Here is a 24,959-nt window from a genome sequence, read left to right as displayed (position 1 = left end):
TCTTCTAAGGCTATGATCTGCAGGTATTGATGTCAAATGACTAGAAAATTCACTTCCTGGATAGAATCATGCAAAATAAATCGTTCATTGTCTAGATATAAATAAAAATATCCTTTACGAAAAGAAACCTCTTCATTCATCATGCATGGGCTACCAGACCTTGTCGCTGGGCTACCAACTTCAGAAAATGGTAGCCCAATGGGACTACCAGGGAAAAAAGATTTCGAACCCTGACCTGTCAAAGGCTTTTGTTTGGTCAAGACTTATGACAATAAGAGGTTTATCAGTAAAATTAGCATATTCAATAATATCTCTAGTAAAGACAATGTTATCATATTATCATATTTTGCCAATTACCTTCCGCATCCCTAATAAGCAATTCTACGTCTTCATTGAGGAGACTTATCGGTCTCCGATTGTGTTAAGTCTGCCTTATCTACCTTTTTATAGAGCAAAGAAACTTAATCAAGTTTCTGGTTGTTCGTCAAATCCCCTGAATTAAAGCAAGCGTTAAATGTTTCAATTAGGTCAGACCCTAAAATAGGCCAGAAGCATTTATAGAATTCCACTGAAAGGCCATCAGAACCTGGTGACTTGGCCATCGTCTGTCTTGCCATCGTCTGACTGATTCCTGTTAGAGCGCCCTCTACCGCGGAAATGCCCTGGCGATTTTTTCCCTGGTTCCCAGCGACGCGGAACTACATTTTCGTAACGTTAGGCCGGGCATCAGGCCTGTTCGGGCATGGTAAGAGTTCCGTTATGGACAAGGTCCTTGTTTCGGACAAATATATGGTAGTGGTCTCATGTTAACCACGAAATCAGTGGGAAGACTTAAAAGACACATTTTCAACTTTTCTAGGGGGTCTGGGAAAGCCCGATTTTCCTCGTTTGCCTGGGGGATGTTAAATGTCACGTGACAGTCATAAACCAATTGTACTGGCCGTTACATGTTATGACAAGCGCCAAACTCAAAATCACAGAAAGCATCTTGCCTTGATAGCAATATTTCTGCTGATTTTAAAGGTTTGCGGATTAGTCAGAGAACTTTGGGTAGATTTGGGCTCTTTCGATTCCATTGGATTGTATCTGTGGAACTCTTCGTCAACGGCGTCCAAAGTATTTCAAAACAACTGTGCCCGTTTTCAGTTGACTGAGGAAGATGGTTGAACAGCTGTTCAACCGAACGTTGGCAGTGGCCTTGAAGGCTGCTGACAGAGACGATACGTGAGTAGTTTTCATCCTTTGCATTATTTTAGCACCTCCTTATTCAGTTATTTTTTGGTAACAACGTTGATCGATTTTAACATTGAATTTGAAAACTTCTTCCAGTTGCTATAAAATGACACCCATCATCACTGGTGACAAAGTCTCACTGGCAGCAGCGCAGCGTCCATGTAATGAGTCACAACGTGTTTTCCTGTCCGTTTGTTACATGTTTTCGACCTGCGCCGTGTTTTTCAAAAGACACGTTCGGCCTTTTTAGTTTATAATCACAAATTTTAGAGTTTCGTTTGAATTAAACAACGACTATCCCATAATATGAGTGAACATTTTTCAAGTTTTTATCGAAGAATATGCTAGGTTTTTAAAAATAATAATCACAATATTCTGAACCACTGTGTATGTATGTGTGACCAAGATTGAGGTAGAAGCGACTACATGCACCTCCAATCCAAAGCATGGTTATATCAAGCAAGATTGGTAGTCTGTATGATGGCGGTCATGTACATGTGTATTTTAATTTCTGTCTCGAAATACTCGTTTTCTGAATTTACAAGAATAACATGTACTGAGTTTTTTGAGTTTTTTATCCGAGCAAATTGTGTCCTCATAAAATTCAAAATAAAGATAAATACATATAAATAAAAAGAAAAATATAAAAATGCATGCATCTTAATAATCCAAATTCTCTTGAGCTGCCATATTTTATCAGGACATTTTCTTACAGGAAGAAAGTCCATATCAAAGTGACTGTGGAACTGCAAACAATAACAACCCCCTTGCATAAAAAGGTAAGATGTCTGAATCACATGCACCTTTTTTAAATCGTGTATGTCAGTTATGATGGTTGACAAACTGTTTTTCTGATAAACGTGCATTGAATGTGTTAGATCAGTACATGTAATTGTAGGGAAACCTACTGCTATGATGAGATGATTAAGTTTTGCAAGAAAAAATTTTGAAATAAATTTAAGAGTGAATGCCTTTGCTGAAATTTATTTGTTGTTCTCTTTCAGGATTTGGTGGTCCGTCTGACTGATGAAAGTGACCCTTACTTCCTATATTCATTAAGCATTGGCGATGAAGATTTCCAAAGGTGGGGAAGCTTCACCTACTAAAACTGTTCTGTGAAACATTTTTTCTCTCACCAGGTTGAATTTTCTCACCTGAATGTTTTCTGTCCATGATATATGCAAAAATATTAAAGAACAATGAACAATGTCAATTGCTGTGTGAATTGATAGTCAGCAAAATAGGATGACAGTACAATCAAATACAATTTCAGGAGACAATTTGCTATTTCATTTAGCATTGGACTTGCTTTCAAACTTTGACATGTCAGTTGTCAATAGTAACTTCTCAGGACAAAGAAAATTAAAAATGTTCAACAGTGAACTGTATGCAAAGTTTGACTTTTGATTATTGTGTAATTCATATTTCTCCTTACCCATGTGTAAATATAACGTACCTGAATTTAACATTTTTAAGTCAACTGTGTATTTTGTAAAATTCGATATACCTGGTTCATATTTCAGTTTGAAAGCACAACAAGGTCTACTTGTAGACTTCACGGCTTTCCCGCAAAAATTTATTGATCTTTTGGACCTATGTCTACAAGAAGAGACCAAGGAATCACCAAAGTAAGTTCAGAAAGATCACATTTTGATCAGTCTTGTCCCAATTTTATGTCATCATAGATGAGATTTGGAAATTTCATAAGGACACCAAATATATGTGAAATGAAATCGTAATTCCATGAATAAATTGATTTACGATCTGTAACTCCGCATTTCTCCTGAAATGGAAATATCACCCCCAAAGTGTCAGCCATTTAAAAGAAAAATGAGAAAGGTCCATGCATATACATTGTGCTTCCTTTGACCAAGTGGATACAGACAGCTTTCTACTGTAACTACAAGTATATTATAGCTTTGTAAGTACCAGTGAATTTTATGACATCATCACCCCAGTCTGCAAATGATGACTTGAAGTCATCTTTTGCAGACTGGGGGAATTGACTTGTTTGTAAAAACGGTCATGAATATGCTGAGTATGAGAATGTTTCCTTTATCAGTTGTCAAAATTGACATCTTGATCCTGTATGCTGGCATTGAAAAATGATATGTTTTCAAGCAACAACATGTGACAGCTGATAACATGAATCATTGAATAGAAACTTGAGTTTTGCATATACTGTATATGCATGCCTATGTATGCTGAATGCAATTGATACCTCAGTGCTGTCACCATAAGTGACCAGAGCTGGTGGTAATTAAATATTGTAATAACACACTATCTACACTACCACATACAATTTCCATATTTTTGTCACAGATTTTTACTACAGTTGATAACAGCTGGTGGCATAGACAGAGGACTTGCCAACCTGAGTGTTGTAGAAACCAACCCATTTAAACACCTCACACACCTGTCTCTCAAGTTTGTCCCCGGTAATGATTCAGATATCAAAAAATATTTAGCAGCATGTCTCAAAAAATTAAAGGTAAGATTTCTTTTTAGTTGTCTTGAAGTCTTCTGATATAAGAGCAATAAATCACCTCAGCAATGGGTATACCACTTGATTCTGATCAGTACTTTTGATATACTGTATGCCGTATTCTCTCACTGTTGCTTGTACCCATATGGTCTTGAACTGGTCATCTCGTGGTACATCGTCAATGGGAGTGGTTTATCATTTATCGTTTAAATGACCTCTAAGGGTTGTAGTACCTTCACTTGCATCCCTCGTTTCATGTGCTGTCTGAATATACTGACCTAGATGATAAAATTATTGTTGCGATGAAGTTGTTAAATCTCATATACGAACTTTGTATTTCTATTGCTGTTGATTGTCTTTTCATCTAGACAGCATATTGATGAATTAATTCAAATGTACACATTAATCAATTGAAACAAATCATGTTGTTGAGTTGCAATTTGGTTGATTATTGTACATGTAATTTATTTGATAATTCATGAATTGCAATTTTCAACCTACGAGTTCCAGAGTTTACATGAAATTTTCCCTGCAGGAAGAGAAGAGTGCATTGGAAAACAGGTTGTCAGCTACTGAAAGTGAACTCAACCATAGATTGAAGCAGACACAGGAAGTGAGTTAAAGTCATTTTATCATTGAAAATTTGCATATATCCATATACGGTAAAAGAAGCTTATCAACCATCCATGTTTTGTAGAACATCAGGACACAGTGCTGTAAGACTTGTTTTTGTGCAGGCACCTGACTGGAAATCAGTGATTGATTAATTGCACTGACGACTGAGTTCGTTCATTGATAGATTGACAGTCTCCCTCTTGTTCTTAGCCCAATGTCTCCTCTTTTAGCTAATCCCACCCCAACAGCCCCAACATTGTGACAATTATCTTCATGTGCTTAGGATGTAAATCTACTCTTCATCTAGACTGAGTGTTATTTTTATGCCTAATGCTTGATTACTACTGACAGAATCCTGTCATTCTTGTAAACACCTTCATCCAGGAAATGGAACATGTTATTTTATACCTTGGAAATGGAAGCTGTAAATTTATAGGACATTTCATGTCGTTAGAAACGTGTATATTTAAATAAAGATTTTTAACACAGTCGTTTGTGCATTTGGCAACCATGTAGTATGTGATTCCTATATCGCTTATAATTCTCTATTGCACAAATTACATAGACTAGCCCATGAAAGTGTGGTCTCGATGATACATTGCTAAAATTGTATTTTGACTCGTGAAACTGGCTTCCAAAGTTTGTAAAGTGCCATTCAGTACATTCAAATTGTGTTGTTATGATATAGAGTGTAGTTTGTTTCAAACAGTTGTTTTAATTATACATCAGTCTGGCCATACTGTTGAAAATTGAATGTGTAGAGTGTGTGACATGCAGTAAAGTGTTTAACCTCCTAACCATGTCACTTATTTCACCAGCAAATGTTGTATTTCACAAGCATGGTAGTATTCAAATTCCTGTATTATCTTTGTTCTCATCAATGAAATCACAAGTAGAACCTTAATTTCATTTCATGACATTGTTTTCTTGATTTTGGTGAAACATCTCAAAATCCAGTTTGATCTTGCCAATTTATGAACACTCCATGTTCCTTTTGAAGGCACTGTCAGCAAAGACCATTGAGTTGGATAACATGAGGGCAGAATGGAGCTCCAAGGCCAGTAACCTAACAGCCAAGCATGCACAGGAAATGACAGCACACAAAGAGAAAGCCCTGCAGGTAAAGATACTAATTGTGTGAAAAAAAAGACAGCAAGACTGTATAATACTGGGATGATACATGTATGATACTCAGGCTAAATTTTATTACAGTTTAGCATATAACAACCATTTTTATTATGCAAGACACTTCCACGCAAGTAGTTTAATTTTACCAAATGATGTATTGCTCCATGCAATATTGCTAATCTGCATTCTGCCAATATGGCATAAGAAGCCAAATTATTTGGTGCTCCATAACAACTATATAAGCATCACCTACAAGGTATTATGGGTGATTGGTAGAGCATTTGCCTGAGCAATTGATTGATAATTCCTTCTACCAGTACTATGCTCTCATCATGCACTAAGTTTTGTTTGTTTATAGCTTACAAACTTCCAAACTCAACATTCTGAAGTTCACTGATTTGTAGTTCTGTTCGGCCTCAATTTGATCACTTCTAATTTTCATTGGCCATGTGTGTAGTCATGAAAACTTACATACACTTTTTTTCTGTTTCTGTGCAGTCATAATTTTAGTAAGCTAATACTCACATCAGAGTGGCCCACAGTGATACAAAAACATAGGCATATGCAAATGAAACTTGTTCATCCATTATTGCACTTGCAACCATTGTAACTCCAGCCTCTCAAACTTTTCTTACACACACACACACACACACACACACACACACACACACTGGTTCTAATCATGATATTTTTAATTGGAAGGTCTTGTTTATCCTCATATTCCATTCCTCTTTCCTTCCTGTGTAGGCACAGACAGAAGTGCAGCACAAGTATGACAGAGACCGGAAAGAGATGGAAGAGAGCCACCGGAAAGCTGTACAACAGTTTGAAAGCAGGCTGGCAGATTTAGAGTCTACAAATAAGGTACAATGAGTCTAGCAGGATGTCAGTAGGAAGTTATGGTAGCATGTATGTCAGGAAAAGATATTTAGACTCCCAAAATTTTACAATCTTTTACTGGTCTACTGCTTGTGTTGGCTCATTTTGAAGCTCTTAGAATATATGGATTTTCACCGTCTAATTTTTTGAAAATCAAAAATTTAGTTTACTTTAGAGTTAACACATGGATAGTAGCTGTTTTGAATTTCAAGTGTCAGTAAATGTAAGGTCTCTTGTTGCCAACTTCATGCTCTTGGTAAATTTCCATTATGTTTTTAGCTCCGCTGTCAGCGACGCGGAGCTTATCAAATAGGTTGATTTTCCGTCGTCGTCCGTCGTCGTCCGTCGTCCGTCAACAATTGCCTTCTCCTCTGAAACCGCAAGTCCAATTGCTTTGAAATTTTATATGCAGTTCACTTGGGGTGACCTCACTTCAGTTTGTTCAAATTGTGGTGATATTTGCATATTTGTATTTTTGGGGCATTTTCTGCTGTTTTTGGTAAAAAAATCTACTTCTCTGAAACCGCTCGTCTGATTGCTTTTAAATTTAATATGCAGTTTACTTAGGGTGACTACAGTCAGATTTGTTCAAATCGTGGTGAAATTTGCATATTTGTATTTTAAAGGCAATTTTTGTCATTTTGGTCAAAAAATCTTTAAAAATCTTCTTCTTCAAACTGCTGGTCAGATAGCTTTGATATTTGGTACATATGTCCCTAGGGATGATCTATTTCAGATTTCTTCAAATTGTGCAGAAATATGCAAATTTGCATTTTTAAGACAATTTTTGCCATTTTTGGTCAAAAAATGTTTTTTTCAAAAAGTACTGGTCTGATAGTTTTGAAATTTGGTATACACATGAGGGGAACGCTCCATTAACTTGGACGTACCCGAGTAACCCGAGTTGGTTATCAGAGGATTAATCTCTATGTCAACATATGCGAACAGATTATCTTTTAGTGTAAACAAAACATTAGCACTGCCGGAACTACTTTTAGCAGGGCCGATGCCATCGGCGCCTGACTTGATGATGCCCCCCTGTCCGGCACTCAGGATTTCAACCAGCGTTAAAAGTGCCGTCCAGCACTTGCTGTTACTTTGAGGTCATCATTTAGTTCATAAAATTGCATGAAGAGTTTACAAAACGAGTGTACTATAGAATCCCTTTCAAATAAAATGCTGTTTAAACAATACTAGCAGTTAATTAACGTACGCTGATTTTGCATACGAAAAGCTATTTTTGTATGAATGTTTATACCCCTATAAAAGAAAGTACGGTAGCGAAAATCAGCACAACAAAACAGGACTTCAGCACAACAAAACAGGACTTTTACTAAAACGTACTCTTTCAATTTCAGTTCAGACTCACATTGCGGAAAGGTGCATGCAATGCAATGAAAGTCACGAGCAAACTTTGGTGTCAACGGATCCAGTCTTTGAATTATCAATGTACACTCGCTTATTTTTCTGGTCAAAAGCCAAAGGCTACTTGTCCATCGCAACAAGCCTCTCTGTTTGAATCCGCGTGTTCATTTTTAGCCGGATGCCGGCCAAATTGACTGGCTACTTCCGTATTTTGGCCGGCTACTTTTCAGCAATGTTTCGCTCTCTAGCCCCGAAATTCTGGTTTTGATAATAATATTTTGATATTTGTTGTCTTGCAAGCCGGAGATAACATTTCAGAAGTGCCTATGTGGCTATATGTAATCTAGCAATTTACGCGGTGAACTTGTTGCTATCATGGATGTAACTATTTTTTACATCCATGTTGCTATCTAGTATCAGCCTGTAGTACCGCGATCTGCGAACGTGTACTGTACTGGGAATCGCTCTCGAGGTCATCCTTGCTTTCCCGACTACAGCCCGAATTATTCCGACGTTCACATCGGGTGCAGCTTACCATTGGACTGACGTTACGCCCACCAATAGCCGGCCATTTCCGAATAAAGCCGACGTTTGTTTCTCTCAAACGCGAAAGAGAAGAAAGTCTCAAACGCGGAAGAGAAAGTCGACGCTCCAGAGCTTTTGTTTTCTGCGTAAGAGTTGGGCCTTGTCTGATGGGTAGGTTTTTGATCAAATGTAAAGCAACCAAAAGTTACTGAGTCTCATTTTTCATACTTTTGAAACGCCACGTCAATCCATCCATAGTCGATCATAGATCTACATCGCGTTTTGTGGAGGGGTCTACGCGGGAGTCTACGCTTGAAAACGTTGATTTTCTGCGTAAGAGTAGGACTTTGTCTGTTGGTTTTGGGAAGTTTTAGATCAAATCTAAATAAACAAACAATTACTTGGTCTCATTTTTCGTACTTTTGAAACGCTAAGTCGATCACAGTGTCAAATTTCAGGTCGACCACAGTCCCTCTATCCACCGGTCTGGAAACGCCTATTGTAAAAGGTGTCAATCACCTGGACCGCACAGCCAAACCGCGATACGAGGGGCAGTCACGTGATAATGCGTACCTTGGGTTTGTCCTGCATGCCACAGTCGACAGTCCCCGATTGTGTGTACGCTTTTCTCGAATTTTCGCTGTTTTTGGCTCTATTAAGTGTTCTCTGCGTCTATCTACGACACGAAGACAGAAATCATCATATCTTGAAACCGGTGTTTTGTTTTTCGCGACCTTCTCCCATCGTAAATGATGATAGTGTGCGATAATTTCTGGGGTTGATCGCTGCGAGTGTGTTGACGTAGCACAAGCAACGGCTGGAATCAAACCGGAAAATTTGTCGTCGCTTTCTCTTGCAATGCTAGTATTCAGTGCCTCCAAATATGATAAAATATGTTTTTTGTGTAATATTCTGTGAAATCATGTCTGTTAACTGAGCAGAATAAGAAAGACAACTGCAGAAATGCATGGCAGAGAGGGACTGTGGGTCGACCGATATTGCATTATGTGTAAGCTTACTGTGTCACAATCGACTAATCGACTGCAGGTGTGTTGTACACATACGGTGTCGTACAGGTTGACGTTGGGTGTCGTCAATTTGGAATTTTATCAAACATGAACACTGGAATTTAGCTATCTTTTTCAATTATATTCAACATCACCAAAAATCAATGGTAAGCTCGCGAATTCGTTTTATCGTGAAATTAATACCGTGAATTAAATCACTGAAAATTGTGCCGTCCGCCGACCGGCCTCGTTAACTGCCTCTACTATTTCTCCTTTCTTATAATATGTACGAGTGGCCATACTGTTTACAGACGGATCCGGCTAGCAATTCATTGACTTAAATTCGCTCTATACGAGATGTCACAGGATACGCGCAGCTCTTGGAGTCCTTACTCACTCGTTACGTTGTTTGCAAGTGCAAGAAAAATCTCGCCACATGGAAAGAACGTTCCATGCTGTTCTGATGACATTTGCATATATGATCAATGCGCGTTACTGAAGTGAAGCGTCCGAAAATAGGAAACTTGAATGAAAATGAACGAAGAACGATATTTTGTTTCACCATATTTCTAAAACTTAGTTTAGAGCCTAAATTAAAGAATAAACTAGATTACTTGCATTGAAAAGGGCAGTTCACTTTTTCCTATCAACATAGTTCCATGTGCAAGCATATGTGTGTGCCCGTGGTATTGAGTGAGTCGTTACAGCCCTGACGTTCCTATCATAGCACCAGCTCGATAAGATAATCGCAACAATGGAAAATTAACACCTTGGGGATTAAAAGTCTTCTGTTTGTCACCCGAGTTGGCAGGCAGCAACTCATGTTTCAGGTACCATCAAAGTTAATGGAGCCTTCCCCTAATGAGGTTTCTATAGATGAACTTAGTAATATATATTGAATTTCTGATGAAATCTGTAATTTTGTATTTTTGGGGCAATTTATGCCATTTTTGGTCAAAAAATGTGTATTTCCAAAACTGCTCATCTGATAGCTTTGAAATTTGGTATACAGGTTCCTACAGATAAACTTAATGATATTTATTGAAATTATGATGAAATCTGCAATTTTGTAATTTTGGGTTAATTTTTTCCATTTTTGGTCAAAAAATGTGTATTTCCAAAACTACTCATCTGATAGCTTTGCAATTTGGTATACAGGCTCCTACAGATCACCTTAATGATATTTATTGAAATTATGATGAAATCTGTAAGTTTGTAATTTTGGGGCAATTTTTGCCATTTTTGGTCAAAAAGTGTGTTTCTCAAAATGTACTGTTCTGATAGCTTTGAAATTGGTATACAGGTTTCTACAGATGAGCTAAGTAATATATATTGAATTTCTGATGAAATCTGCAATTTTGTATTTTTGGGGCAATGTTGCAATTTTTGGTCAGAAAATTTCATTCTCAAAAAACTACTCATCGGATAGCTTTGGTTGACATGTTCTTAGGGATGATCCGATGTGATATATTCAAAGTATGATGAACTTGTGTATTTTTGCAGCTTATTTTAGCCACTTTTTTTCTGGCCATTGCATTGAGCTATCAAAGATTTCCACCTTCTTCATCAACATGTGTCAAAATAGTTACTCTCTACATAAACACAGCGGAGCTATATCGGCCGCTAGGTCGCTTGTTAATTACATGTGACAAAAGCTTACATGCACACACATGTACCACTCAGACATTTTAATTTTCACTTGTGTTTGGGAATGTTTACAAAAAAGCGTTGATCTCTCATCCATTTCAGTCTATATCACTTTGATAACTTTCATTTTCTTTCTCCCCAGGATTTGACAGACCTGAAATACAGACATGAATCAACAATCAGGGAGTTACAGTCTAAAAATAACACCCTGGGAGAGGTATGTATCAACTTTCATAGGATTTTCTTGTCCTTCCCCACAAATGTATACTTTGTCTTTTCCATCAAATGTTTGTCAGCAAAAAAGTCAACCTTGTATATAAAACCTTTTTTAAAAAATTTGAAGTGTGTGCATTTGATGTTTTTGTGCACATGACATTGTCTGACCACTACAAAAGTCAAACTCAACACTGCTGACAGTGGTAAGTGTAATGTGTTGTTTCAAAGATACAATGTAAACGTCCATACTTCACATCATGTGTACCAGTTTTTGGTCATGAGGTAATAAGCAAGCAATAATTAAGCAATAAACCACACCAGGCGGCATATACCACGAGATTTTGACCTGTTCACAACATATGAAGTGGACTGGTCAAAACTGTGTGATATAACCATTGCTGGTGTAGTTTATTGCTATTTTATCATAATGGTATGTTGAAATTCCAGTGTGAAATGTTACTAAGGGTATTTTTACAACCTGTACATGTATTTCTGTACATGTGTTTTTAGAGGCATACTTTTCATGAAAAGATCAGATCACAAGATAACTTTCTTATTAAATTTTAGACAAACATCATAAATTGCAGCTGGCAACAAGTAAACCATTTGCCATCAGATTGAACATTTGTGTACATTTATTGTTACATGTATTCCATTTATGCCTCTTGAATGATTGTCTTCTGTGAGCGATGAACCATTTATTGTTCTTACTGTACATGTAGCTGTTTTTTTTTGTTTTTAATTTATTATTGCATTCAACTCCAAAAATATCCAAGTATAATATATATATGTAGCAACCGTTGTTGTTCAGTAGTTTAGTTTGATCTATAAAAGGAAATACATGAAAGTACTCTAGTATTTGTCTTAATGACCAGTTAGTGTGAATGAAACAAATTATTTATGTAATGCCTTTTGAAACACCTCCAACATGCACAGGGAAATACATTTTTACTATAACATTCTTTTCCTGTAATAGGTTAAACCCTGAATTCAAATGGACCACTGTACAAACAAAACCATGTGCACAGAGGCACACAGAAAGATGTTTTTCCCAGACACGCTTGTACACATATGTTTGTTTGTACCACCATGATGTGGTCTTCAGGGCATATTGAGTCTGCAGCACACTACGTGTCCTCTTTATTCCGGCGGAGAATTATTACATAGATTCTCTTCTTCGAATTTATTCATCGGTTAACAAAGTGTTGATATTCTTATGTCAGGAATGTGAGCGAACAAAACAGGATCTTCAGAACCTAAGACGTGAGAACACCAGTCTGGACACCGAGTGTCATGACAGAGACAAATCGATGAATCAGCTTCGCACCAGGGTTGCTGTCCTTGAACAGGAAGTCAAAGATAAAGACCATGTGGTTGCCAGGACAACCGATCTACTCAATGCTGCTCAGGAACAAAAGGTAATTTTCCCAGTCTCTGCAATTATCATTTAGACACGTACATCAAGAAAAGTGGAAGGTGAGAAAGACTTGCCTGTGCCTATGTATCCACTGTGACTCTCCATCATCATCAACAATTTTGCCGGCAATTTGTGGTAGTTATATGTGATGGAAACTTAACTGTATTTTCCTACTTTCTACGTTAGGAGAGTGTTTTGCTCTGTATTCAACATGACTGTTTACTGTATCACCTCACTGGGAACATATGTACATGTAGTTTTACCTCAAGCTGTGTTTTATGATCTTGTTTTCCAAAATATTTCACAAAGTAATTTGACTTTCTCAGTTAAAACAGTCTGAGCCGCTGTCTTAAAAAGGAGATACAAGAAAGGGAAGTGGTTTCTATACATTTTTCAGAAAAAAGTTGTGTCATTTATTATTAAGTTAATTAACCCAAATTTAATGGGAAATAATAAAAAAACCCAGAACACTATAAACAGAAATGATGATGTCACATTGTAGTGTGTACCATTACCTGGTATGATTATCTGCATGAAAAAAAAGAAATGTATCATGCGGGGATTATGCATGTCATACCCAGGCAACTTTGAATGAATTTTAGAACTACTTCCTCAGCCATACCTGAATGAAAGTGACTGTAACGTCAGCAGAGTATTAGGTTATTATGAAAATACTGCAAACGTTGCACAAGGACATTGAAACAGCATAATTCTAATTTTCTCGATGGTAGATGTATAATAATGATTGTCATCTTCTCTCATTGATTTCCACAGAATAAGTTAGAAGAGAGTTTAGAACAGAAGTCAATTCAATGTCACAAGCTGGAAAAGAATATGAAAACGTCATCTGATGAAGTAATGAAGGTAATGAGATCATTTAATCATCTGTGTTTATTCAATTCTTGGCATATAAATTTGGTTCCAGGTTTATAGTAAATCTGTTCACCCCAATTCCTTATACACAGATCCACAATCACCATTGGTAACGATGGCTTTAGGCCAGACCATGGTTATGATAGGGCATACTGATTTTCAACTGTCTTCACCCATGTGGACTTTGTAGTCAGCTGTAGATAATGTCACACACTGAAAAATATTACATTAATTGCAATGAGCCCCTAGTTAAGATGATTGCCAATGCCAGTAAGAACTTGATAACTGGTAGACCTAAAAGATTACTAAGAAAGGTTTGTTTACATCATAGTTCTCTTGCAAAAATTGATTCTGTGATGTGGGTTTTGTACTTTACTTTACTCTTGTGCATTTTTTAAGCTCATATGATATAACGATAGACGTGAAGATAATGTATTCCCGTAGCAATAAGTCTGATGTTTAGCTGCATGACAAAAGTTCGGAACTATCCGTACAGTGTGTACATGTAAACACTTGAGATAGGAATATTTACTGCTATGCCTAGTGCATAAATCTAGTGTCATTTTTGGGGCTTTAATTTTTCAAATGGGTGTCAAAAAAAGGCAGGCTAACTAAGACGGACTCACAAAATGATGGGAAATGAAACATTTTCTTTTTTTGTCTTAATTTTCAATAGAGTAATCAAGAAAAACAGGTATCACTTTCTGAAAAATTAATCTGTCACGATGAAGTGTATTTTATCGTGGACGAAAGAGACTGACATGGATACCTGTAAGTGTAAAGTGGGAATAATACTCAGTGAATCACAACTTTTCCTCCTTTCTTTCAGGGAAATGAAATCATAAAGCGATTGCAGGGAGATCTCAAAGCATCAATGGCAAAGGTAAGTTTTTCCCTCCTCTATATATATCAGTAGCATGGTAAGATATCTGAACGTCATATGCTGCTAGACAGTATCGTTGAAGTTTCAAATTGGATACTTTGTGACTGTCTATGAAAATGCAGAACGTCTGACAATTGCAGGTACTGAACTGGGTACTGTAGCTTATGTTTTGATGTGAATCCTTCATCAATAGCAATACCATGTTGATGTTGGTATATGATGCATACTTCTCCCTCCTGTAATTTATTCAATGTAATATCTCATGAGAGAGTTGAACAAAAGAATCAGCTTTATGTGTACGCAATACGTGTAGGCTGCACACATATACACAGACCATGATATTATTTCCGTAGGTATTATTGTTTATCTCATTCTCATCCTGTAATTGGTCAGTATCTTTATTCTTGGAAACAGCTACATTATGTAGCATGTCGAATGATTTGTTAAAACAAAGTAATTTGTAGGTTATATAGTTGAGGGTGCTATACATACTCCAGCAATCAGCTTTGAAAAGGCGTACTTCAAATGTTTGAGCATTGTAATTTTGTGTTTGACTAGGTGTAGCATATTTAATACAGAATGAAAAGCTCTGATAGGCAGTACTGATTTGTAAGACCCTGGGTGGTGAAGTAATGATTGAAAATGAATTCTTTTTTCATGTTTCCCCCCAGATGAAACTGAAAAATACAGTGACAACACAGCAAGAGAAGTTGCTAGCTGAAAAGGAACAACAAGTGGAAAAACAGAGCGATGAACTTAGGACTGAGAAGGAGAACCTTAAAATCAGAGATGAAGAGGTTTGTCATAAAAACAACTCCTTTTTTGCTGTCCTTTTTTTTAATGAGCTGTAAATCTCTTCTGTTCATTGTTTTTGTAATTTAAAATCTGTCATCAATAAGTGTAACAAGTGGCTGATGATTACATTGATCATTACTGAATGTTATATAAACCCATATGTATCCAAAATGATGTGTGAAAGTTCATGTTGTATTTTAAAAATCAGCAATTTAACCCTTTACCTGCCAGACAGTATCACTTCCCCATCTGCCAAGTCAGTGAAAAGCAGTTTTGAGCCAAAACCATATGTATTTTCACCCACTTGGCTTGGTATGTTATAGCAACTTTAGTCTGTAAAAGTCATGTTTACAGTATCTCTGTCTTCAGGGACCTTCAAATCTTGAAGTCTTTGTTAAAATGCACCATATGGGACATGTTTTGCTTCACTAGTTTTAACCAACTCGACCTGATGGTGAAATATGAACTTGGCAGGAAAAGGGTTAATATTTTACCACAAAAAGAATAAACAAATTACATGTTAATTGCCACCATTTTCCACACCAAACTAGAGAAGATTTCAAATTATTTGATCTCCCGGAAAGCGAATGTGGTAGCCAAATTTCTAATGTGATTTTAAGGGAAGATCTGTCTCAGTTTAAAAAGAAGTGGGAGATAATATCAAACTTCTATTTTTGGGGATGTAAGCTTAAAGTCATTTATTTGATGTTCAAATCACCACAGAACAAGAAACTCAGTGAATCACTGGAAAGCACCATGCAGAAACTGGAAGAAAGCAAACAACTTTTGAAAACAAATGAAAATGGTAAGTGCATGGTACATATGCTCCATGATAGTATGTTTGCATTGCCCAGTCACATCAATGTATAGATAAGCAGGTTAATGATACTGGAGAGTGGAGTTCCAAAATCGTAGTACAGCTACTGTACATGTACATGTACGTAAGTTACCCATGGTAACGCTCACAGCAGTCATCCATCAAGGTTCCTGTTTGTGTTTGTCAACCTTAGCAGTAACAGTAATAAAGCATTAGTGACCTCAAGAATGTGCAAAATTCAATGAAGACATTTTTGTTGTAAACTAGCCTTGTCCTGAGATTATCATTAGCATTTGCACTTGAACTTATGAAAGACACAACAAGGATCATAGTCGTTTCTCAAGTTGTTTATGTAAATGCCCTCTGTGGATACCAGCTTAATTTGTTTTAATCTAGGTATTTTCCAAATGGTAGACTTATTATGCACAGTACTCATCAACTTAGATTGCACAGAAATGTGTAGTCACTTTTGTCAGTGATAATGTGCTACCTCTCATAAAATTCTACATGGTGTGTAGGCTCAGTGATTTAGTCTTCTTCTAAACCAGCAGTACAAAACATTGTAATTGCACCAGTGTATCAGGATTGTAAAAGAGCATAATGATATAAAGTGAATTTCATTTTATACATTTCAATATTTTCATTTTCTTTTGATTGAAGTCATCAACTGGTTGAACAAACAAGTCAATGAAGCACAGATAAGTCACCGACATGGTACCTTTGAAATGCCTTCAGCAACCACTGCATTCAAACCTACAGTCAATAACCCACCGTCTTCGGTAAGTGATACCTCTACCTTTATTCTGTAATTTACAAACATTGATTTGAGTCAGGATTTTTCTTTATGATTGTCAGGTATATACCGAGTGTTTAACTGTGTGACCTTTTCAACTAATAGAATGCCATGCTATATGAAAGGTGTGCAAATCTAATGCCATATTGTTACTTTTTATTTTCATTTTTTGAAGATAAATCTTTATCTTCGTCTGTATTGCTTGAGTGTATACTAATCAGTATTATCACTATTAAAAAAATTTGAATGTTCTAACAAGTTCTAACCCCATCAGTCTGTTGCATTACGTTCTAATCTGAAAGCTAAAATCTAACCCAGACTTCTTTGTCACCACAATAGATGTGTAACATGGCACATCTTAGCAGTGACAGCACTTTCACCACCGACCTATTGATTACCATGATCCATCCACACTGAACAAAGCAAGCCCTAGTGTTTCATTCCAATTCATGTCACCTATACTCTTTTAATTATAAGAGTTACAAGTAATTTCAGCCTTTATGTCAGTTAAGTTTGCTGTAGCTTTGTATTGTTGATCTGTTATTCCAAAGCTAGACATGAGTGAGGGGACAGCTTGTTTGTCTGCACAAGTCAATGCTGTAATTTACTGATTATTGTTCAATAACATGAACTTTAGCAGGTACACACTTGATGGCCTGCACCCTGACTTTGCAATAATGAACATGAATAAAGTGGACAAGTCCCCCTGCACTCTTCTTCCTGTCTCTCAAAAGTAGTGTACATGTTTGATAAAATTTTCATGTAAATAGTCAAGTTAGAATGAATATTCAGTCATGAGCAGGCACACCAGTGACCTCTGACCTTAATATGCATGTGGTTGGGGTTGAAGGTCACTGAGTTGTCCATACAAAGCTGAATCTTTCAGTTTGTCATCAATTATTATAATCAGTTGATAACTTCATATGTTGATGTAGTACGTAACACCTCACTCAATGATTAAGTATGATAAAATATTAATCTATCATGATAGTGAAAACTAACCTTGAGTTGATCCTTAGCACACCTAGCTGCTAGAACAAGAGGTGAAAGTAAATTCTGACAGAATATTTTACCAAAAAAATACAAACACCCACCCAAAAATGCAATGTAATTTCTATTTAAGTGGTACTGTATAGTTTTCAAACCATTATTTACATATTGTAGAAATTAAAATGGAAAGTTTATTGTTATTTACAGTGTAATGCTTGCTATAATATTACAAATTATGTCTACATTTATTGACCTTGGTATTGCATTCAGTTACAGTGCAATTCAGATCACAGTGTATCTGTTGTGGTGTATACCAGATCCCACTTTATCTTATTCATCTTTTCTAACATTGGTTTGCATTCGGGAATAACAGGGTATCTCTGCTGTTTCTCTGTTTGTTTGTTTTTTCTCTCCTCCACTGCTCACCTGGCTTGATGACTATAATTAGTTGCATTACTCCACCCTGGTATGAACCACAGTACGGCCAGTCATCTGACTTGTAGTAGCGCTGGCAGTGGCCCATTCCCTTCAAACTCACACCTCCACCATCAACACCACCTACAGCAGCATCAGCAGCAGCAACTGTTTTCCTCCTCAGCTGGCTCCTCACTCAGGCCACACCAGCCTCATAAGACGCAGTTGCAGGTAACATGTGACGTCGAGTCATGTCCTGTCGCGTCATGTTGCGTCACGTCACACTGTGTCCCTTGATGTCATGTCTTGTCTGTTGCATGTTGGTGTGATGCACGTTGGTGTGATCTTTAGGTATTTCTACATGCTGTTCTTGTACAGTAGTGCCACCTGATTAGCCGAGAAGTCTCTGAAAAACTCATGAGTCCTCTAGTGCATTTAGAAGCAGCTATCAATTCAAACACAATGCCATCAACTTATCAATGTTTTGAACTGTGGCAATTTTTTGATGTGTACTTCTTTTAGCTAACCCATTATTTCTAATTACACAAAAAATGACAGTTCAACAAAACTGAAAAGGTACCTGTATTATTAAACTTGTCATTGTAAATGAAAGTTTGGCATCAATGACCGAAAGTATTGAAGTTCCTGGGCAAAGATGGATAGAAGCTTTGACTGGATAACACTCAAATAAATTACACTGTATTTCTGTAATTCAATATTGTAATTCATAGAATTTACCTAGGGAATCCACTTCAACCAAGTCTAGTGAGTGAGTCTACAGTTTATCAAGTCTTTATGTTACGGTACTATGCACATGGAAAGTGAAAGACTTAATCTTTTCCTCAAACTTTCCTCAAAGAAACTTTCAACCATTCTCTAATGACCAAATCAAAAACAAAACTCAGGGGTCACTGTGCAAAGTTTGGTACCAGAGAAACAATTTACTTTACATTTACTGATTTTTGAAATTCAAAATGGCTGCCATCTCTGTGTCAACACCATTGGAAAAAATAAAACTTTTGATTCTTGAAAAGCTAAGATGGTTATAATAACTCTTACTCCCAGAGCTTTAAAATGAGTCCCCATACATGGTGGACCAGTAAAAATACAGGAAAAGGTGGAGAATTTGAATACTGTCTTCGGGCACATTCTATTTGAAGGCGGTTTTCACAGCATACGCCTAAATTGTGTGCATTGTTACTGCTGACAGAAAGTTAAAGCACACATCTCAATTCCTAATGGCTTAGTTTGGTTTCCTTGTGAGGCATTACCAACATTCAAACTTGGGTCAATCTCTGCAACATTTCTGCTAGTCACAAGAAAGTTTACAAAAATCATCCCAAGTCATGGTCACTTTCCATTAAAGGAATCCTATTTTTATCTCATGTAGGTGCATTACAATCCAATGCCAGTCAGAAGGACTGGCCTTCCTTTACCAACTTCCAAAGCACCTGCCCATGTTTCTCCCATTCCGGAGGAAATCTCACCGGTGACACAGAGAGCATCCACACCACAACAAGTTGATGGGAAATCCTCCCGGGAACAGTAAGTTTACTTTTCTCTAAAGGTAGTATGTTCCTCTGAATTGAAAGACTTAAAATGTTGCTCAAAACTTTCTATAAGGAAACTTTAAATCATTTCCTTTAGAAATCAAAATTAGCCTCTACAAGTGGTGGACCAAAAAGTATTGTCAGAGTATGAGAGTCTGAATTTCTGTCCCAAGGCGTATTCTACCTTGAACACTTCCTGGTGTCACCACAAAGTTACAGACTTCTTTCCAAAATAGAGAGACTAGACTATCTTCAGATTAGGTTGTTAAAATTGATTCAAATAGTTTCAGAGTAAAATTTCCAAGGAGAAAATCAGACCTTAACTCGATACATCACCCTGTACAGATGTTTAGTGTAATGTGAGATAAAAAAAAAACAAATATAGGAAGAAAATCTCTTTTTTTTTTAATTGTCCCTTCCAAGATCAGATAGTCCACACCAAACTTGCATACCTGTGACAGCTATAGCAAGCCATTGCGATTTGCAGTACTACATCACATGCAAATAAAAGAGCTTGTTCATTGCACACATATATATGCAGCATGCATACAATGTAAGCACTTCAGAAGGATGGAGGCTTGTGTCCCAGAAGTAAAGATGTTTCATTTTTTTATTAGAAGTTGTTAAAAGAACTGTACTTTTCCCACTTTATTTAAGGCATAAGACTCATTGCAGTGTTGTCACCATTTATATCCATACACTGAATTTTAATCAAGTAAATTGATTCCCTGCAAAAAAAAATTCATATGATCTTTTCATGTTCAGCGTGTCTATGATGCCTTCAAAATGACAAAAGCATTTTACATTTACATCTGATACATTTACCTTCTGTGATTTGTCCATTCAGCTGTGTACATTCAAACAGTACATGTTTATGTATCTCATCATGTATGAACATTTTACAGTATAATTTGAAAATGCCTTTACCATGCAAACACAAAATTTCACTTGTCTGCGCTCTCTCTCCTTCTCTCTCCACAGAGAACCTCCATTCATTGACTCCAAATACTTGGCAAAGAGAGATGACGTGATTAGCATCCGAGGGTTGACCAGTCTACAGCAAGGGCCGGTACAACAGTCCCAGACATCAACCACTGCTACTACCAGCCGTGCTGTTACACCGCCCCAACCAAACACCCTCCGACTCAGTCAGGCAGCCATTGTCCCAAAACTTGGCAACAAACCCATCACTACGCAGCCACCTCTAGCAAGTGCTTATTTCCCTGGGAGCCAGAACCAGCAGATACAGGCACAATCCTAGTGACATAGATTATCTCAACTAATATTCCTAATTGTATCGAAAATGGGAAAAAATATATATAATTTATATACTGTACCTTTGTGCTAGCTTGTTAAACCGTTGTACAGTTTTTTTTCCTGTTGTGAGACAGTGCATTGTATCACAGGGATATTTTCAGCCTTTAAAATACTCCTCATAATACCTGTATCTAACAGAAAATGCTGACTGGCAAATAACACAGCAAAGGAGACACTCAGCTAGAATTCATAGAATGGATTGAAATTAGAATCTCAGGGGTGTGCCTCACCATGATTGAAGTCAGTGAGAAGCCAGAACATACATACCTTGTATTCGTCTCGTACAGGTTACTTTTCATTGTATATGTCTTAACGTACCATAGATCCCATAGCTTCACTGTACAGTTCTTGTAACTGGTTTCCAATGGGTAGTTATCAGCCGCAAACCCACATTATTTTTCTCAAGCCAGGTTTTCATGGCTTTCAATTTTTGACAAGTTTAATGTACAGTATGATATGAGTGGTTGTGTGTGGTCTGTCCTCTTCAACACTTTGGAAATGTGTGCATTTGATTGAGGTAGTTTGTGCTTCGAAATTAAAAGACTTACATTTTTCCCCAAACTTTTTTCAAGGAAACTTAAAACCTTTGCCTTTTACATCAAGAATAAACACCAGGGGTCACAGTGCAAATTTGTTTTACTAGAAAAACAAATTACTCAATATTTACCAACACATGAAATTCAAAATGGCTGCCATCCTTGTATTAACTCTATGGGAAAAATCAGATTTTGGATTTTTACAAAAATAAGCTGGTGTATACTCCATAAGCTTCAAAATGAGCACTCACAAGTAGTGCAGTAATGTATTGTATTTATAGAGTCCAAATATCTATGCCCAATGTGCATTATTCTAGATTTCAAACATACCTGCAGCAACTGCTGTATATTACTGATTTTATCTGTCAGATTATTGTCAGCATTTATCTAACCTTTTGATTTATCAAACCTTTTTGTCATGCCTGTACTCTTTTTATCTTAATTATCTTTTCATTCAGTGTATGCTCTTAGCTAAAGATGGGAGAGAAATAACAAAGAAAAATGGAAAAACTATTTGAAGAAGTGTGAAAGTGTATTTTAGTCTTGAGGACACAAACTAAATTATGGTACCAAATTCTTGTTCATGTTTTGCAATTACTGATAATCTTGTTGTGAATTTCTGCCATATATCACTTTCTGATAATAGAACAGGTGCTCAAAATACAAGTGGAAACACATGTCATAATCAAAGAGGTTCTCCCTGGGAAGGCCCTCATCAGTATGTCTGCCTGTACCCTGGTATAAATGGACTCATTAGCTCAGAGGTGAGAAATGCTGATTGGTTACACGTTTCAGCTGATCTTCAGTTTAGCTAAAATCTGGCTGCAGAAAGTTCAGCTGTGATACTTTACTTAAAGCGAAGCCGATGGAAGGGTCTGAATCGGTCTTTCTGTTTGTTCTGAACTGGTTTTTTTTTTTTGGCATGTGTCGTATTACATCAGTGACCTCCAAGTCTGCACATTCAATTTGATGCTCTACACAACTGATAATATATACATATAAAGTGACAGATGCATTAGCAGTGTTGTGCAACTTGATTTCCAAATGATCAACAACACAGCAGTGCTCTCTCTGTGCAGTCATTCGAGGAGCTTGAACCAGCGACACCCTTCCCTTGCAGGGGTCATATTCTTCAAACCTCAGCTGAGAATCAATCTATTTACAATAATTTTCCTGTTCAAAATTATTTGTTGGAAGGTCATAGCTTATGAAATGTGATACCCATAAATTTGCATTTCTGAGAAAGCACTTACCAATATAGAAAACTAACTCAACCACATAGTATAGAATGATTTTGATCAAAGTGCACTGTGGTGCTAATTTACAAAATGGAATATGGCTCAAGGGTACTGGGCAACTGCATTTCAATTCTTATTCTTCCAAACAGAAATCTGTAGAAAATACAACATATTATCCATCTGGACAGGGAATGTATGAAAGCAATCTGAAATGTTTTCATGTCACATATTAGTAAAATTAGCATAAAACAAATATCAATTTGTCTCCTTTTATGTTTAATAAGTCCTGTCTTGCTGTGTCACTCTCCCAGTCAATTAGTGCTAGAATTTATGACCTTTGGGCTAAAATGTGTTACAGCTTTATATTTGAAGTAACTTCTTACATTAGCACAGCTTATTAAATTCTGTAGGTCATCTCTTTTTCAATTTTGAATGTAACAGATTTTAAGCCATTTCGGTATCAAATCAGCATTTATTTCTTTGAACTATGCTTTTGGTTCTGTATGGCGTTGTCGGAGCATTACGCTTTGAAATGGGATGAGAAGTGTCAGGAGAATGATTACTTTTTCATGCGTTTTTGAAAAATTTTGACATCACTGAAGGATGTTTTCAATTCTCTCTTGTGTCTTTTATTCTATACTTTCACACAGACAGTTTTCAGTCTTTTATTCTATACTTTCACACAGACAGTTTTCAGTGAGTCAAATGTACCTATTTGTACCTATATTCACTTATAAAGCAGACAAAATCTTTATTCCTTGATATTAAACTGTAATCAATCCATTTACTACCAAAGAGTTTTGCCAACATGTTCAAATGTGTGGTTTGTGTGTCTTACTTTATTCTTTGTACTAAAGTGATCTCTTTTGCTGATGTGGCATTGATTTTGTATGTTCAAAGGCTCTATGCACTTTTTAGTGACACATCTTCGAACTAACTTTTTTCCTTGAATGAACAAATGAATTTCTACACTTGTAAATTGGGGAGTTTTTCAAGCATTCAGATACTCTTTTAAATACATGGTCCAAAAAGTGATATTTTTCAGAGAGACTTTCTGATGTATGGATTGTGTTTGCTGTATACAGATTCAATGCGTATGTATATTATTCCTTTATCTAGAAACATGTGAAGTTGAATGTCACTAATTGTTCTTTTCTCAACCTTACAAAATTATGCAGCATTTTGTCAATGGCAGCTGTTTTACAACAACACTCGGTGAAATTCCAGTAAATTTGCCAGTCTTTAACCCATATTTTATTTTAATGTATGCAAAAATGCACTTTTTATCCGTAGTAACATCAAATATAATGATTATAATAAAATGGCAAATCAAATTGAAAAATAAGCAATATGAAAATAGATTTTGTCTATAAATATAAGCACTTACTTTCTCCTTGAGTGTATACTAATTAATATAATTTCACTTTTGCAGTCCTTTCACATTTTATTTTGACTATAAATGTTAAATATACATGTTTTCTTCTCTGAATTTTTTTTCAGAATGTGTATTTTCTTTGTAGATGTGCCAATCAAACCTGTGATTTTCATCATATTGACAATTTGCTTTCCTTGATTTTGTCTGTTTTTACACTACAGTCCCTCTCCTCACATGTATTTTTTTTTTGTACAAAGTAATAAAATAAGAACAGAGTCAATAGAACAGTGTCAACAAGATTCGCCTCCTTACTCCGGCACAGTTTTGAAAGTACACTTTGGTCATGCCTGACACATGGGAAGAGAGTGCGTGTTATTCAAACGTGTATGTGCTTCACATGCATGTCAGTGGGTCATCGACCTTGAATTAAAAGTCACTTCCCATGGTAACCTCACAGAGTGGTCAATTAAATCGCATGTGCTCTAGAAGAGATGTCACCTAAACCTGGACCATAGATTATTTTAATTCACTGACTACAATGAGCTATTCTGCGTCAAGGTCACCGTGACATTTGTGTTTAATAGCTGACAGTGAGCCAAGCAGACAAATCAAGAAATTCAAATTGTGATGGCTTGGCTACCGTATTTTATTTTTCACATTTTCTAGCAGAAAATAGAAGTTGAAAGCCAAATTAAATTCAGTGTCATGATTTTTATGATTTTTTTATTTAGTTATTGTATGGTTGAAGATTTTTCACAAATTGGGAACAAGATTATTGCAGATTATATTTGTCATGAATTTTCCAGCATTCTTATATTTCAGTGGATATAGCAGCTCTGGTTTTATGAATAGACACTGACA

At 36.5% G+C, this 24,959-nt stretch overlaps 1 protein-coding gene across 1 annotated transcript; it reads left to right on the top strand.

Annotated features, from left to right (window-relative positions):
- The first annotated feature begins 929 nt into the window (after positions 1-929).
- Positions 930-24,383, top strand: LOC139139210 (spindle assembly abnormal protein 6 homolog). Its single transcript, XM_070708040.1, has 17 exons — positions 930-1,224; positions 1,949-2,012; positions 2,238-2,317; positions 2,757-2,861; positions 3,556-3,724; positions 4,254-4,331; positions 5,334-5,453; positions 6,209-6,325; positions 11,027-11,101; positions 12,324-12,518; positions 13,292-13,381; positions 14,220-14,273; positions 14,945-15,070; positions 15,792-15,873; positions 16,546-16,664; positions 19,473-19,627; positions 20,614-24,383. The coding sequence occupies exons 1-17, from the start codon at positions 1,160-1,162 to the stop codon at positions 20,891-20,893; spliced, it is 1,974 nt and encodes a 657-aa protein (XP_070564141.1). The 5' UTR covers positions 930-1,159; the 3' UTR covers positions 20,894-24,383.
- The last annotated feature ends 576 nt before the right edge of the window (positions 24,384-24,959 follow it).

This window comes from Ptychodera flava, chromosome 8 (genome assembly GCF_041260155.1).
Source record: "Ptychodera flava strain L36383 chromosome 8, AS_Pfla_20210202, whole genome shotgun sequence".
NCBI classification, from domain to species: Eukaryota; Metazoa; Hemichordata; class Enteropneusta; family Ptychoderidae; genus Ptychodera; species Ptychodera flava.
The sequence above is the reverse complement of the archived record's forward strand: the minus strand, read 5'-3'. Positions and strand labels throughout refer to the sequence as shown.